At 38.8% G+C, this 14,693-nt stretch overlaps 3 protein-coding genes across 10 annotated transcripts in view; all 3 read right to left on the bottom strand.

Annotated features, from left to right (window-relative positions):
* The window catches only part of smap1 (small ArfGAP 1), a 104,583-nt gene extending 100,631 nt beyond the window's left edge, over positions 1 to 3,952 (bottom strand). For 7 of the 8 annotated variants that reach the window (XM_088933886.1, XM_088933888.1, XM_088933889.1 and 4 more), the window contains exon 1: positions 3,668 to 3,950. In XM_088933886.1, the coding sequence (XP_088790012.1) occupies positions 3,668 to 3,785 (118 nt within the window). In that variant the 5' untranslated portion in view covers positions 3,786 to 3,950. Of the gene's footprint in view, positions 1 to 3,667 lie in introns of all 8 variants that reach the window. The other variant, XM_088933887.1, reaches the window with a different exon arrangement.
* A 644-nt stretch (positions 3,953 to 4,596) lies between these two features.
* Positions 4,597 to 6,381, bottom strand: sdhaf4 (succinate dehydrogenase complex assembly factor 4). The gene is made up of 3 exons (XM_088934223.1): positions 6,274 to 6,381; positions 5,625 to 5,771; positions 4,597 to 5,311 (listed from the first exon to the last, which is right to left on the bottom strand). The coding sequence occupies exons 1-3, from the start codon at positions 6,365 to 6,367 to the stop codon at positions 5,202 to 5,204; spliced, it is 351 nt and encodes a 116-aa protein (XP_088790349.1). The 5' UTR covers positions 6,368 to 6,381; the 3' UTR covers positions 4,597 to 5,201.
* A 1,019-nt stretch (positions 6,382 to 7,400) lies between these two features.
* On the bottom strand, positions 7,401 to 14,469 carry cenpk (centromere protein K). The gene is made up of 11 exons (XM_088934263.1): positions 14,401 to 14,469; positions 11,934 to 11,957; positions 11,682 to 11,819; positions 11,459 to 11,515; positions 11,045 to 11,105; positions 10,789 to 10,835; positions 10,067 to 10,149; positions 9,738 to 9,836; positions 9,132 to 9,267; positions 8,881 to 8,934; positions 7,401 to 7,819 (listed from the first exon to the last, which is right to left on the bottom strand). Exons 1-11 carry the CDS (start codon positions 14,401 to 14,403, stop codon positions 7,661 to 7,663), a joined length of 861 nt encoding a protein of 286 aa, XP_088790389.1. The 5' UTR covers positions 14,404 to 14,469; the 3' UTR covers positions 7,401 to 7,660.
* Positions 14,470 to 14,693: the final 224 nt, after the last annotated feature.

Below are 14,693 nucleotides of genomic sequence, written 5' to 3'. Positions count from 1 at the left end.
ACACTGCAGATTATAGAGATGGAAAAAGAACAGGCTATTCAGCAAACCACCATGTGTGAAGTTCAATGGTAAAAAACAGCCTAAAAAGAAAAGGTATGTGATACATCCATGACTCAAAAGCATATTTTTATTTCACAGGGACTAGAAGGAATCTTTCATACATGCTTAGAAATTCAGAATTAAAATGCATTACACTCTGTAACACAAATGCCACAGGAAAAGCACCACACTGAAGGGTAGAGAGAAACATCCAGTCTGCACAAGCTTCACTCTGCTCTTCCAATGGGCAATACCTAAGTTTTAGTTTCCAAGTCGGTCAAACCAAGCTGCTTGTTTTACATTAATCAAACTCCAGATTACTGCTCTAGAGTCTCACCTAATTAGATAATTAGATTACTGAAACTGAAAACCAAGTTTGCTGAAGCACAAAATATGATGTTAGTGCTCAGTGTAACTGTTGCCTCCAGCAATAGGTCAGCCTAGTTCTCTGTAGCAGTCTGAGATAAAGTCGTGATTCTACTGACATTTACAAGCAGAAAGAAATGCATTTCATGCCTAACCACCAGCAATTTCATCAATAAAATCCCAAAATAAAAATCAGATCTCCACAAAAGATACAGCAGATTGCAGTCTTACCATCTTCAACTCACAAGGTGTCATTACATTAAGTCGTATTTTTTACCTGTTTTTATAACAGTAAATAACCAAACTATTAAGATCAGTCTTGTTTGCTTTACAAAAATAACATACACATTTGCTTACACATTTATCAAAATTTCGCAAACAATTCAACTAGAGGCATTTCTTCAGTGGTTCTATAACATAAATAAGTCAGCAATCACACAGAATACCACTAAAATCTTCTTCACAGAGTGTTATTCCAATCTGTTACATTAGGTTCTCAGTGTAGAGGTGCATCTGTGCACATTACATCTGGGATTGAGTGCTTAGAGAAACATCAATGCAATGCATATCCATTCCCATTCCTGAAGGTAGGTTTCCATTACTTAACAATTAGTTACATAAATATTAACATCTGGTGTCTTAAATTATGACGGAGCTGCAGAAAATGTTATCATCATCATGTGTTTTAAATTAACTGATTCATTGTGAGTTTTTTTTATTAATCGTTAAGACAGAAGAAACGTAGATTAGTAGAACTTAAAATCTATCACTATAAAAAGTTATTGCTAGAAACTGAGGATGCTGGTACTTAAATTGTCAGGTGAGAATGACAAACACTGAACTAAATTAACAGAATTAACAATTAATTCTTAATTAATTAATTGTTAATTATGGAATGCAATTTTATGTCATCCAATAGTGAAAGATAGTGCAATAAAGACACTCCATCCATGTCCTCTGAAGCCTGTGGAGAAACAGCACACTGCAAATACAGCTTTTAAAAAGGTGAGTGCGGTTTAAATTACCTTCTTCTTCAGTTCTGCTCAGATTTCTGTTTCAAATGGATAAATGGTTCTCAGATTTGGTCCTGTGGGACCACTGTCTTCTGGTTTCACCTCCAGCCAAGCTCTTAATCACATGCTATTCAGTTTCAATTTCCTGTTCTGTGTATGTTCTTAAAATGTTATTTTGGCTCTTAAAAAGCTTAATGTAATTTGTAATAGGTACAATCCCTAAGCTAATTAGAGAGATTAAGGACTGTCCACAAAGAAGTGTGAGCTGAGATCTAACCAGTTGGACTGAGTCACTGGCAGAGTGTCTGGTACAGTGTCATTCCCACCTGATTAGGATTCCTCTGCCAGCTGCAGGATACAAACCAGCAACCCTCCAGCCACAGACGCAGATCCTTAGCCACAGAACCACCGCACCAATTTGTAAGAGTTGTTTAGTCGTAAAAATGGAAGCAAATTCCTAAACAGCAAGTTGTAAAGAGGCTGCCTGAAGTTCTGTATGCTGAAACCATTGTAAATAATTACCATGTATAGAAAAAATGCAAAACAAGCAAGCTGATCAATTACAAGCATCATTTAGAATCAGCGATTAAGGGCCCAGTTGGACGAACACAGTAGACACACAGGTCTTTCATGAACGGAGCTTAATGACCACTACACTAGATGAGGATACAAACACCAGATGCTGAAGCCAGTTAACTCTTCAAAAACTGTTATCATGTTGCACTTTGTGTTCCATTACAGTTGTCTTTTCATGGTCTCCATTTTTTTCAATTATGTGTAACTGTTTTTTGTTCTAGGTGTGATGAATGTGCTATCATAGCTTCTGTTAAATCTTCAAGGAAAATGTTTTTTTATTATATTACATAAATATTTAATTAGCTAGTGCCACCATGTACATCAGTCTTGCTGGTGCAAACACAGCTGTAAAACTATGACTATTTAAAGATCCCAGTGGAGTAACAGTTAACAGTCTTGTTGCTCAGCTTGTGCAGTGCTGTGAGTTGTTCCATGCACACGCTGACCCATGTCTGCAGGCACAGGGCTGGAAGCTGTTGTGACAAAGGCCGTAGCCGAAAATGAAATATTCATGTGCATGTCGCTGCTCTTACAGCCCAAGCTGGAAGACTGTGAGGGCTGATGGTACACCAGCTTTCTGTCTCATTTTTCTACCCCAGTCCCTACATTAATTTTCCACTACCCAAGTCACCTGTTGGCTAAAGGCACAGATCGTCCCTACAAATCACACACTACACCCTGAAGCACTGTGCCAATAACGAACAGGGCGTTGAATGAGAAATACAGGGTGTGATATTCTAACTATGGGCAAATGATGAATCTGATTCATTCACTAAGAGGAAGGACTAGAATAAAGAACATCATACTCCAGGAAAAAGTCCCCGTTGTGAAAATTAGCTCAATGGCTTTCCTGTAGGACTTAACGAGTGATCAAGGACTACCTGAGAAACACTTTTCCATTATGGCAGAGGGCACCAGGCACACATGGCCTAATGTTAATTAATAAAAGCAACCAATGACACAGATCCTCCTGCTTTCCAATACTAATGCAAATAATTAACTCACAGCTGTTCTGCTTAGTAGTAGTCACATAATGCTAGTGTGGGAGACATTCACCAATTTCAAAATGAGCAACACCAGGTCTCGGGTATGGTGGAGGTAAATCCAGAAAGCTCTCTTTCCTTTGAAATGAACACTCCACTGATCGGGGCACAGCCACCTCAAACGACTTGGCATCGGAGACAAACCAAGCCAGCCACTACTGACTAATATATGAAATGACAGGCTCTTTTATTTTCACATTTGCAGGTCAGAATTTCGTCAGAGGCAAACAGGAAGAGCAAAATAAGACAGAACAGAGAGCGTAGCTTCCGCTCCCCCTGTACCATTGACAAGCTACGCAGTGGACACCTGCACTGATGTCCAGCCTGAGCAGCAGGTAGGGGACCTCGGACACAGCCTGTCCATGCACACGCGACCCGGGGGTTATACAACCTCAGTCGGGGAAATGTATGCAGCCCGTACACAAAGAGGCTCGATCTAACTTTAAAGTACCTGTATGCAATGTCAAACATGCCATTAATCAACACGACAGCGCTGTCTCACAATAAAATGTTACATTACCATTGATAAGGAACGCAGCTCAATACGATGCGTCAACATTAAAAATGGCAAACAACATAACTACTTACACAGCAGTGCAATGATAAATATATACGCCGACAGCACCGTACCTTTCGCCTCGCAATCGGCACAGTATTTATTATCTTCTTCCCTCAGCATTTTAGACAGGATGGCCTGGTGCTGTTCATTGAGTTTCTGGGCCTTTTCTCTTTCTGATCGCGTCGTCATGTCTCAGCTGGTTGTTTCCGAGAAGACTTTAACGAAATAGTAATTTGTCTCCCCCCTTACACGATGACAGCTATATTAAAAAGCGTTAACAGCAGGACCATACCCCGGAGCTACAGCACAGACCGACACAGAGCGGCAGTCGGGAAATATGGCCGCAGCCAGTGCGCACCCGGAAGCGGAAGTGGTCCTCTCCCAGCCGGCAGCAGGGCGCCGGCGCCGGCTGTCCGTGTCCTGTGCCCTGGGCGACTGCTTGCAGAGGGATAGATCGGGTTTGCATGCGGCTTGAAAGCAGCTACTACTGTGTGCCTCAGTTTAAAATCAACGTAGGTTGTGCAAATGTGTTTTATTTACGAAAATAAAATTCCCCTGCAGACAGGTGAGGCTAGTACGTCAGTGACACACCTTGACGACGCAAAATACCTTCGCTCTGAGTCGAGTTCTGCTTTGTCAGGCCTAATCTCTTGTGCCACGCATATAATTACACGCCCTTACATAAGCAATACTAGGCAAATGCGGGTGTAAGTACTGAAGTAGTAGCTTCAGCGACACCGGCTAAACGGGTTTCAGATTGGTAATAAGATGGCCTGCGATGGTAACATTTGACATGTACTTTACAAATCCAAAACGGACTGCGGTAGAGTGATGATGTATTTTTTAATGACGGAAGCATTTTTAACTTCTACAAGATTTTAAGTCGACAATTGACAGGGTTTTATTTTCCAGTATCATTTGGAAATGTGAATGTGCCCTACGTCACTTTATTAGCTATGTAATGTTTCATACGCTCACACTGATTAGATTACAAAGAATAAGGCAACACGTAACCAGTTCAATTCGAAATCATTTAAATTTAATCTTCATAAAGGTAACATTCAGTCTGTTTCAAATCATATAAAAGGCTTCTTACCCACAAAAGCTTTTCTTAAAATTACACTGGAATTACAAATGTATTCATGGAGGAAATTGGGATCATCGTGGTGGAGGTTTAGAAATTCAAGCGTACTGTATTTAACTAAGTTCTTGCCTTTTGTCATACAATTTACGAACACACACACAAAGGTGCAGGGATTTGGAGCAGTTTAAAGTGGTGTCAACACTGTGCCCCACATACATGACACCAGACCCCATGACTTCACACCCATTACTTGAATAGGATAACAAAAATGTCTATTTTTCATCAGCATTAAAACTGAAAGTCAACACCAACGTTGCCCTCAGAAATGTAAGCTTTTGTTTAAAAGTTGTATCCTGGGAGCTTGTTAAATAGTTTTAAACATCTGTTATCAGATTTCGATTTCCACTATTTTTTGCAAGGTGATTCTTATGCTTAGGTCCTTTGGATACATTGTTTATTATAGGACACCTGAATCTACAGTATTCTATTTTCAGACAACAGATAAGTATGTCCAGAATGGACTAAAAATCAATGCACCGCCCCCTTCTCTCCCAGTCCCCGTATCGAGTGGGCTCCGGCCCCTTCGGTCCGCCTCTCTCCTTCGTAGCTGGGTTTACGTCATCAGGGAATTCTGAAGAGAGATGAGATCCAGTATGCATCATCATTTGGTGCATATAATTTTGCTCAGAGGCTACGAGACACAAATACATACATGTGACTCCTTACAAGTAAAAACACGAAAAATATAAAAAGTATAGTCACTATAAATATAAATAGGAAAAGGTAAAGGTTTATTCCATGCTGAAAAGAAAAGAGACTGTGGAGCCTTCTTCAGAATGCGTGTGGTGTGGTTCATAGTGGATATAAATGATACCTGCAATGAACTGATGAGTTTCAATATAGCTTATGTTGACATTCACATTGGTAAAGTTTAATTGTCTTACTTTCTAGTGAGTCTTTCTCAGTGGACGCTTCTTCAGTACTGTCGAAGCGGCCTAGGGGAGTCTTGGGCTTCCGCAGAGACTCCTTACCGTGTGATTTACCGTCTGCGCCAGAGCCGGCTGCTCTGGTAGCTGCTCCGTTCACAAGAACTGCACTCAGGAGGGACAAAATTCACTGAAATACATTTCTAGCTTTAGAGGACGATTTCAGTATCTCAAATCAGGTCCTGCTGTCCTCTTAACAGTAACACGTTACAAGATTCTGCTTTAGTTTTTCTCAAATCCAGATTATTGAGTTACGTGAGATATTGCTGTATTATTCCAATTAAAGCTTAGATAAAAAGGTTCCACTTTTAAAACAAAAATCCTTGACATTTAAAAACGTTTGACATTCAATTAAGAACTGAAATTATCATGTTTATTAAATTTTAATCTGAAATTTTAATTTAAAAGACTGGACTCATTATAGAAAAACAGTAAAACCGTGTTGAATTGACCAGCCTACACTACAGTTAAACTACAATAAATCCCAATATTTCAGATTTAAACCATTTTCAACGCAGACTGAACAAAATACTGGATGAACTACGGTGAACATATTTTATCAGTGACATTATTAAACTACACTGAAATAAATAATGAAAGATCTTACATTTATATTGTGCATGTTGCTTAAGCAATCCTCTACAGACATAATGTTTTAAATTAAAATGATATAACCGCATTAAAGCCATAGTGCTCTGCATCCTGCTGCTGGCACTTTAATATTATACAAGGTTTCTGGTCAGAGGAAGTACGTACAGGTACGTCATCAGACCGCGACAGTAAAAGCTGGTGGCGCGTATACGATTCGGAAGTGTGTTAGTTCACTTCTCTAATCTGAACGAGAAACTTTTCAATTGCACGTCCACGACAGACATATAGCAATAGAGCAATACATACGGATCTGTCTCGATCAGAAAGCTGCCGTGGCTTTTGCTGTACTTTAAGCATGTATTTTAGTGCACGCGATAAATACCAGTAAGAGTTTATGCATGGTTACTTGCTTTTTATGAACTACATGAAACGATATTTTCGCGTTTTTGTAACATAGTTTAAACTTGAGTTTAGCAGTATAGAAACAGGATATTGTAACGAAACCCGAGGTCCAGTGAGCTCTGGGGACAAACGGTATCCCCGTTTTTTTTTATACTATTTGAGGCAAAATCAACCCACCGGAGTCCCTTTAGTAACATCCCCTCTCGCCCCGCCTGGCTTCTGCACGTCCGCAGCTCGAAGTATTCACTAACAGCGCGACACAACTGCAGTCTGTTTTATGTTAACTTTGCTCTGAGTCTGCTGAAACTGAATTTATACATGCAAGGAAAAAAACTTGCACTGTAACTGTAACAACGTACTTGGACATTTAAAATTTCAGTATGTTCTGGCATTACATAATAAATTCACTTCTTTGTACCAATTGTGATTACTTGGTAAATTACTTTAGATAAAGATTATCTCCCAAACCATAACTGCAGTGTTTAATGCAACCCATAAATTATATAAAAACAAATTTTAATGGTTTCAATGTCTGGTTTTGTTTTTATTTTTGAAAGAAACTGCACCATTTTGCATACAGTCTTGTGGTCGGGGGGGGGGTTGTCTGCTGCCTTTCCTGAGTCCTCTTCCTTGTCTGCTGCTTATGGGGAGAAACCTTAAGTGCTGGATGACATGGGTCCCATATATGTCAAACTCTTTAGAATGAAAGACACTACGAATGCAAATAAATTCTTACAGTTATGTTTATCAAAACAGACAGACATTTTGACTGGTTAAATAGGACCTTCTTCCATAAGTACACAGCCATGAGATTGCTAGTTAATTGATTGCTACAGTGCTATTTAAAATAATACAAATTTTCAGAACAATCTAGTCCTTAGCTGCAATTTATTTAAATTAAAATGATAAAAAAGAATAATTATATTTTTATTCAAAGTAAAATAAAAAAGCACAAAAGTTACATAAATTAGAACAGTTACACATGGTTTTATCGTGTCATTCTACTGATGAAAAGCTTCCAAGCGAATTTTGCTTGAATCTTCAGGGTGTCTCAGTGCAATTCCATGTCGAAGAAGCATCTCAGTATAGGGTGGCCAAAATGTCTCATCAATGGTTATATATGGGTCATGAGGAGACTCAAACAGTTTATTCATTAGAAGCTGTGAAGAAGAAGAACAATAATTATAATATTATAATATATTAATATTTATAATATATATATTAAACTAAATTAGTGTAGTGTATATGTGTTTTAAGTGAAAAGTGCCAGTATTGTAGCACTCCCTAGTTAAAACACTTGCAAAGTAATATTCTAACTGGAGTTGTAGCTGTGTATTTTCACACTTAAAAAGTTGCAAGATTATTTCAGAATATACAAGCAAACCTTAATCTGAGAAACCCTTTGGTGCCAATTATGCCGAATGACCTCTTCTCATTTGTGATCTTTCTAATATTCTTCACTATTTGACAAATATCATGATTGAAAACTGTGACTTGAGAATTATTTGAAAATTAAAAAAATATATAAAAAATACCAAACACTGAAAAAATAATTTCCTTATTCTTAAATATAGCTGCAAAACAGTTTACATAAAAATTATAGGTTTCCATTTTAGTTAAAGTAAATGCAATATGAATATAATAATGAGATCTCAAAATGGCCAAAACAACCATGTGACAATTGTATAGTTTTATCTGTCCTAAAAGGATTGTTGTCACTGATTTGACAAATGTAACATAATCTACCAGATTCTACCAGAGACAAAACATTATATGCAAAAACACTCTAGCTAACATTTGAATGGGTCAGTTGAATTATTTTTTTTTCAATTAAACTTAATCTGAATGCTAATTGAAGGTGACTAAAATTCAATGTTTTACTTTGACTAGTTCAGCAGTTTCAGAAAGAAGGAACAATTACTTAAATGAACAATCACTTAAATTCCCTTAATGTTTCCCCCATTCATAGATAAGGGAGAGCAAGAGGTCTAAAGTAGATCTCTGTGGCACACAACTATTCACACCCATCCATTTTCTAACCACTTTATCCCATAAAGGGTTGCAGGGGAGCCAGAGCCTATCCTGGCAAGCAATGGGTGTGAGACAGGATACAGCCTGACCTGGACACCAGTCCATCGCAGGGCAGACGGAGACGGAGACGGAGACGGAGATGGAGACGGAGACAGAGACGCACACACACCACAGTAAAAAGCAATAATACCTCCAGAATGTCATGTAATGAAATCAGTTCCACTGTCGGTTCCAGGGAAAACACCTGAAAGAAAAACCTCAAAGTATTAGTTTCTTGATATTATGTCAATTCATAATCTCAAAACGTTTCCTAAGGAGAAATTGAACAACTGGTGGAACTCTTTGAGTTATAAAAAATCTACTGAATAGAAAAAGAGGTTCAATAGATATATTTTTGATAGACAGCCCCTCAGTGTTACATTTAAGACAAGAAGGACCCACTTTTTTCTTCTTGTTTTCGTTTGCCTGCTGTTGAGGAACAGGAAAGTGCTCAGCAAGGAAGTCACTAAATGTCTCCAACAAGTTCTCCTGGTAAGCCTTTATTTTCTGGATTTTCCTCTTTGTTTCCTGCACTGCCCTAAAATACAAATTATTTAAACAATTAAAGAATATTCTCAATATTACCAATAGCCCAAACCCCACAACACAATGCATTATCCAAGAGGCCATGAAGAAAGAGAACATGCAGTCTTGTTTTATATGTTATAACTTGTCAACACCCAATTAGACTGCATAGTTCTAAAAACATATATATACAAGTTTATATATCTTTCAAGTCCAGTATTCAACAGACACTCTGGAATGTTCAGGACTTAAAATAACTAGAGGATGAGACACATCCAGAGGCCAATGGGCCTACACCTCACACCACTCTCAAGAGCAATCAACATTACCCAGTTCACTAAAGATAACTCAAAGATCTTATAACATTTGACACAAAAGATATCTCTCATTTAGTGTGTCTAAAAGCACAGCTTACACAGAAAGGCATTATAAATAAATATTTGTCTTTAACTGTGTTCCACCTCTTGTCATTTTCAGACATACTTTGCTTCAGATGATCTGCTTATTTCCATTTGCAGTTCTTTTGCTCTGTCAGTAGCTGCATTCAACAACTCTTCTTGTTCTTCTAGCCACTTCTGTTCACTTGAATTAAAAAAACCCCACAATTAATTGCCTAACCTCGAAGACAAATTAAAAAACAAGGAGACTTCTTGTTCGGGAGTTTCAAACAACTGAGTTACTGATACAGTTCTAATATATTGACAGGCTGACATCATAATGCAAGGCTGAATGTTTGTGACAAGGAGCCAGTACTATACACCATTAGCATAATGCACAGTAGAACAAAGCGACATGGGGAAAATACAACAGACCTTTTCACATCCTGTTTCAGCTTTTCATTCTTCGCTTGACAACAGGACAGGACCATTTCAAGCTCTCTGTTCACCCTCTGCAGCTGTAACAGAATTGACATATTCAACCAAAGCAGCATGCGGGCTTCTAAGCGAGCAATGAGTGACATGCTTCATAACCTCAGCACAGGTATATACAAGCTATAACCCAATTATGTCCTTCAGGCCTTTAAGAAATACCTTTTCTCAGCATGGGTGTAGGTAATGTGAAAGATTTGTTCCAACTGTCAAAAGGGTTTAAGGTTAAGTAATTACCTGACAGAACACTTCTGAACCATTTTCAAACTTGGTCTCATTAGAAAATGAGGCTATTAAGGGTATTAAGACCACTGTTTTACTACCATGTGTAACAAATAAGCCCCTGTGTATAACAGGGATCTCAGTCGCCCGGGCTGGCGGAGTTCTCCTTTAGCTCAGCTGGGCAAGTTTCCTGTTGCGTGACGCCGGAGCCCTGGGTTCGCACCCAGGCAGTGAGGGATGAACTTGCAGGGCAGGAGTGGCAAGGGCGGAAACCCCAAGAACCGTCACACATGCTTTAAATAACTATTTTATTTGAAAGCTAAATTTGTACATTCACAGTACAAATGTAAAAACACTACTGTATTCTCATTTCCGCAAAATGCTGTAAGAGACAGACTCCAATGTGGGCATTGATACTGCCCATCAATCAATCTAGTACCAACCTCTTCCATACCAACAGCAACCAGGACTTCGTGGTTCTTAGGCAACACTGCAGAGAAAATAATAAAAATGTAATAGTACAAGACTTTGAAAATCTGCCACAGAACACTTTGAAAATAAGTCAGTCATGGCTTCACACTAGGACTTTACGTTTCATGTTACTTTTATTTGATTTAGATCCTACCAGCAGTTTGTCTTGTGGATGTTCATTTCTTATTTATCATTAAAGCTTCTGAAGAAAATCCACACCACACTTACACTCTGGTTCTCTGTCCGCCCACTTCTTTAGCTCTGCTGAGAGAGCTTTCGCTTGCAGAACCTGGGATATAGACAACAGCAGGAAATGCATATGAACTGTCATTTTTTTACAGTACAAAAAGCAAGTCACCATCAATTAAGGTATCAGTAAAAATCAATATGATGAATTTAGAAATGGGAGGGACACATAGCTTCTTGTATTTCGGACTTAGTGGAGAATAAGTGACAGTCCCTCCCATACAAAGACTGAGCCATCTGGAGTGTCTGGTGATGAACATGACAGGATGAAGCTCTTTTTAGCAGAATTATTTTGTGTCTTCCTCCAAGAGAAAATTCAGAACTTGCATGACTTCCCCACTAATCTTGAATCAAAGCCAACAGTGTAATGATGTAATAAAAAGATCCCATTCTTACCTGTTTTTCTGTATCCTGTAATGCCTCTGCTCCCACCAGAGATATCTTTTCCTGCACCTGCAGGACAGGCATTCAAAAACTTGCATTACAGAGGATATCTAGTATAAGAACTGTCTGCAACATTACTACTATATCAGAACCCCATTTAAGAAAGAATTAAGAAGAGCAAAGGTGATGAGGAAGAAGATGAGAGATGTTAAACCCAAGCCGTAGTGACACACACCTGCTTCAGCTTCTTCCACTGTTCTTCACACACGCCAAGCAGCTCATCCGTCGCACTGTCGGAGCACAGTGCACCAGCTGGAATATCAGGAGCAAGGCTGCCTTGGTACACCGACATTCGTTTAGCCAGTGCCTTAGCCTACAATACAACCACACCTCTTGTAAAAAAGACTATAATAAAAATATGCCAAAGTAAATACTTTCTGATCATATCAATGACAAGATGTATCGAAAAATGGATGGATATACTTACATTCTGCAAAAGTTCTTCTGTATTCTACAAGAGATGAAAGTACACAGAACTGTTAAAAATGTAACCAGAAATCATCTATTTTAAATCAGTTTTGGTAACACGTTCAGGCAAAAACAAATGTTTAAGATGATAACAAGCAGATAATGCACTGAATGTTTAGCTGTTTGGAAGCATTTCTTTAATAGAAAAATACATATTTACAATAACCATGAAAACAGATCAAAGTCACATGGGATTCCTCTGGGATCTCTGGTTTTCTCCCACAGTCCAAAGACATACTGGTAGGTTAAATCTCTTTTGTGAAATTTGGCCCTGGTGTGAATGTGTGCGTGTCTGTGTGTGACCTGTGATGAATTTGTGTCCCATCCAGAGTGTACCCCACCTTGCACCTGTTGCTTTCCTGTGACTCTTGACTTGGTTAAAGCAGCTAAAAAATGGATAGATGGATAAAACATAAAATAACTGATTGCATGAGTATTTACACCCTTTGCTATGAAACACTTAAATAGGCTCTGTTGCAAACACTTCTCTAGAAGTCACATAATTAGTTAAATGGGGTCCACCTGTGTGTAGTTAATGTGTGAGTTCAGGTTAAATAATGCCTCTCTGGAAGGTACCACAGTCGACTGGCCAGGACACCAGGGTTAACACCCCTACTCTTTTCAAGAAACGCCCTTGGATTTTTAATGACCATAGAGAGTCAGGATCTCAGTTTTATATCTAATACGAAGGACACTGCCTTTTTTACAGTGTAGTGTTCTCATCACTATACTTGAGAATGAGGACCCACTCAGACTACAGGGTGAGCACCCCCTACTGGCTCTACTAACACCTCTTCCAGCAGCAACCTTCGCTTTCCCAGGAGTCTCCAATCCAGGTACTGGCCAGGCTCACACTGCTGAGCTCCAGTGGGCTGCCCATTGTGAGTTGCAAGGTGATATAGCTGCTTGTTTTCACTTTAGCAAAAAAAAATTAAATACATTATGATTCCATATTTTAACACACAATGTGAAAAATTCCAAGGGGGTGATTACTTTTGATAGCCGCTGTAAGTGTATTTCTGTAGGGAATTCCGCTGCTGTCAACATTTCATTACCTCACAAAAAAAAACTTCAGGGTGAAAGTTTAAAAAATGGTCATATGTTTGATGGTCTGAAATCCCTCCTAAGACATGTGAACTGAATGTTGGTGGCCATCTCTTATTTACAGCCTTTCTTATTTTCAGTCCAAAGATATGCTGATAGCTTAACTGGCTTCTGGGAAAACTGGCCCTGGTGTGATTATGTGTGTGTGTGCTTCTGTCTGTATGTGCATACAAAACATGCAAAACACAAAGGACTATGAAAGTGTTTTTCAACAAACTTGTTAATAAAACGGAAGTAACATGGCACACAATTTTAAGATTAAACCCATCAGAATTGCTACAATCCTGACTGAAGGACTCTACATATTTGTCCTTCATACTGTAAATACAAATAACAATTATAACCCTCACAACACACAATTCCTATCACGGACTTCCATGATGTCTATAGTTTAGAAATATTTTGAGAAAACTGTTTTAGCAATATGACAGGATTGCAAAGTATGACGGGTTTATATATTACATTCTCCTACTGGTAGGAAATATTGACAAATATCCTTTGGATAAAACATAAAACCGAGGTCCTGACTCTGTGGTCATTAGAAATCCCAGGGTGTTTCTTGAAAAGAGAAGGGGTGTAACCCCGGCATCCTAGCCAAATTTCTCATTGGCCCTTACTAATCCCTATCTGTGAATTGGCTTCATCACTCTGCTCTCCTCCCCACTGAGAGCTGATGTGTGGGGAGCGTTCTGGCGCACTATGGCTGCCGTCGGATCATCCAGGTGGGGCTGCACACTGGTGGTGGTGGAGGGGAGTCCCCATTACCTGTAAAGCGCTTTGAGCGGAGTGTCCAGAAAAGCGTTATATACGTGTAAGCGATTAATTATTATTATTATAAGACTGCAAACACATACGTTTCACTTGGACGTGTGTAGTACTACTTTTTTTTCAGAATTTAGGTCGTAGACACAGTTTAAGTGTATTAAATTTACTTATTACGATATTAAAAAATTAATATCTACATATTTATTTCGGGTGAAATATGTAGACGGAAATTTTACTGATTTTATATTATTATCCCGAATCGTAAGGAAACAAGTCAGATCCATAAAGATAGATTTGATGTAGCTATAGCCTTATCATACAGTAAACGTTTACTAGTAATAATAAATCATCATCTCCTATTAAACTATTCTGCTTAAACATTTCAAACCTAAAAGCAATGCCCATTACTTAGACCGTTAATGTATCCGATATGTTTATATTCCATCCGTATGACAGAATGGCTTCCTTTTTTCATAACAGAACAAAACTGACAAAGCAATCGAACATGCTGTTTTAAAATGTTTAAAGAATCAGACTATGAAAATAGGGGCTCCTACCATGTCTGTAGTTTTAAAGGGTTTTATCTGGGAAATTGAACGTAGTACTGCTCTTTCTTCCGTCAGCTCCAATTACTGTTACAAAAATACCGCGCCGGCCGTAACGTCATACCGGAAGTGTGGCGCTGCGATGACGTTTCCCTGCCGGGTCACTGGGGTCCGTGTGACGCGACGCCTCTGTGGATCTGGGTCTGTTTAGATGTAGTAGGTAGCTGCACGGCCGTGGTATTGTTTTGTTAGAAAGTACTGGCCATTCTGCATTATCCTAGGGCAATGTTTTCATGTAGTAACTT

The sequence above is a fragment of the Atractosteus spatula genome, chromosome 15 (genome assembly GCF_055471065.1).
Source record: "Atractosteus spatula isolate fAtrSpa1 chromosome 15, fAtrSpa1.hap1, whole genome shotgun sequence".
In the NCBI taxonomy this organism is placed as follows: domain Eukaryota; kingdom Metazoa; phylum Chordata; class Actinopteri; order Semionotiformes; family Lepisosteidae; genus Atractosteus; species Atractosteus spatula.
Note: the sequence above shows the minus strand (reverse complement) of the source record. Positions and strands in the feature narration are given on the sequence as shown.

Bases quoted from the DNA above. Each gene is read 5' to 3' on its own strand.
- sdhaf4 (XM_088934223.1), bottom strand. From the start codon at position 6,367: ATGCAGAGCACTATGGCTTTAATGCGGTTATATCATTTTAATTTAAAA. The intron at 5,772-6,273 runs GTAAGATCTTTC...TCCTGAGTGCAG, and splicing joins GCAACATGCACAATATAAAT to TTCTTGTGAACGGAGCAGCT. The intron at 5,312-5,624 runs GTAAGACAATTA...ATCTCTCTTCAG, and splicing joins TGAGAAAGACTCACTAGAAA to AATTCCCTGATGACGTAAAC.
- cenpk (XM_088934263.1), bottom strand. The intron at 11,820-11,933 runs GTAAGTATATCC...GTTGTATTGTAG, and splicing joins CAGAAGAACTTTTGCAGAAT to GCTAAGGCACTGGCTAAACG. The intron at 11,516-11,681 runs GTGTGTGTCACT...CCTGTCCTGCAG, and splicing joins AGTGGAAGAAGCTGAAGCAG to GTGCAGGAAAAGATATCTCT.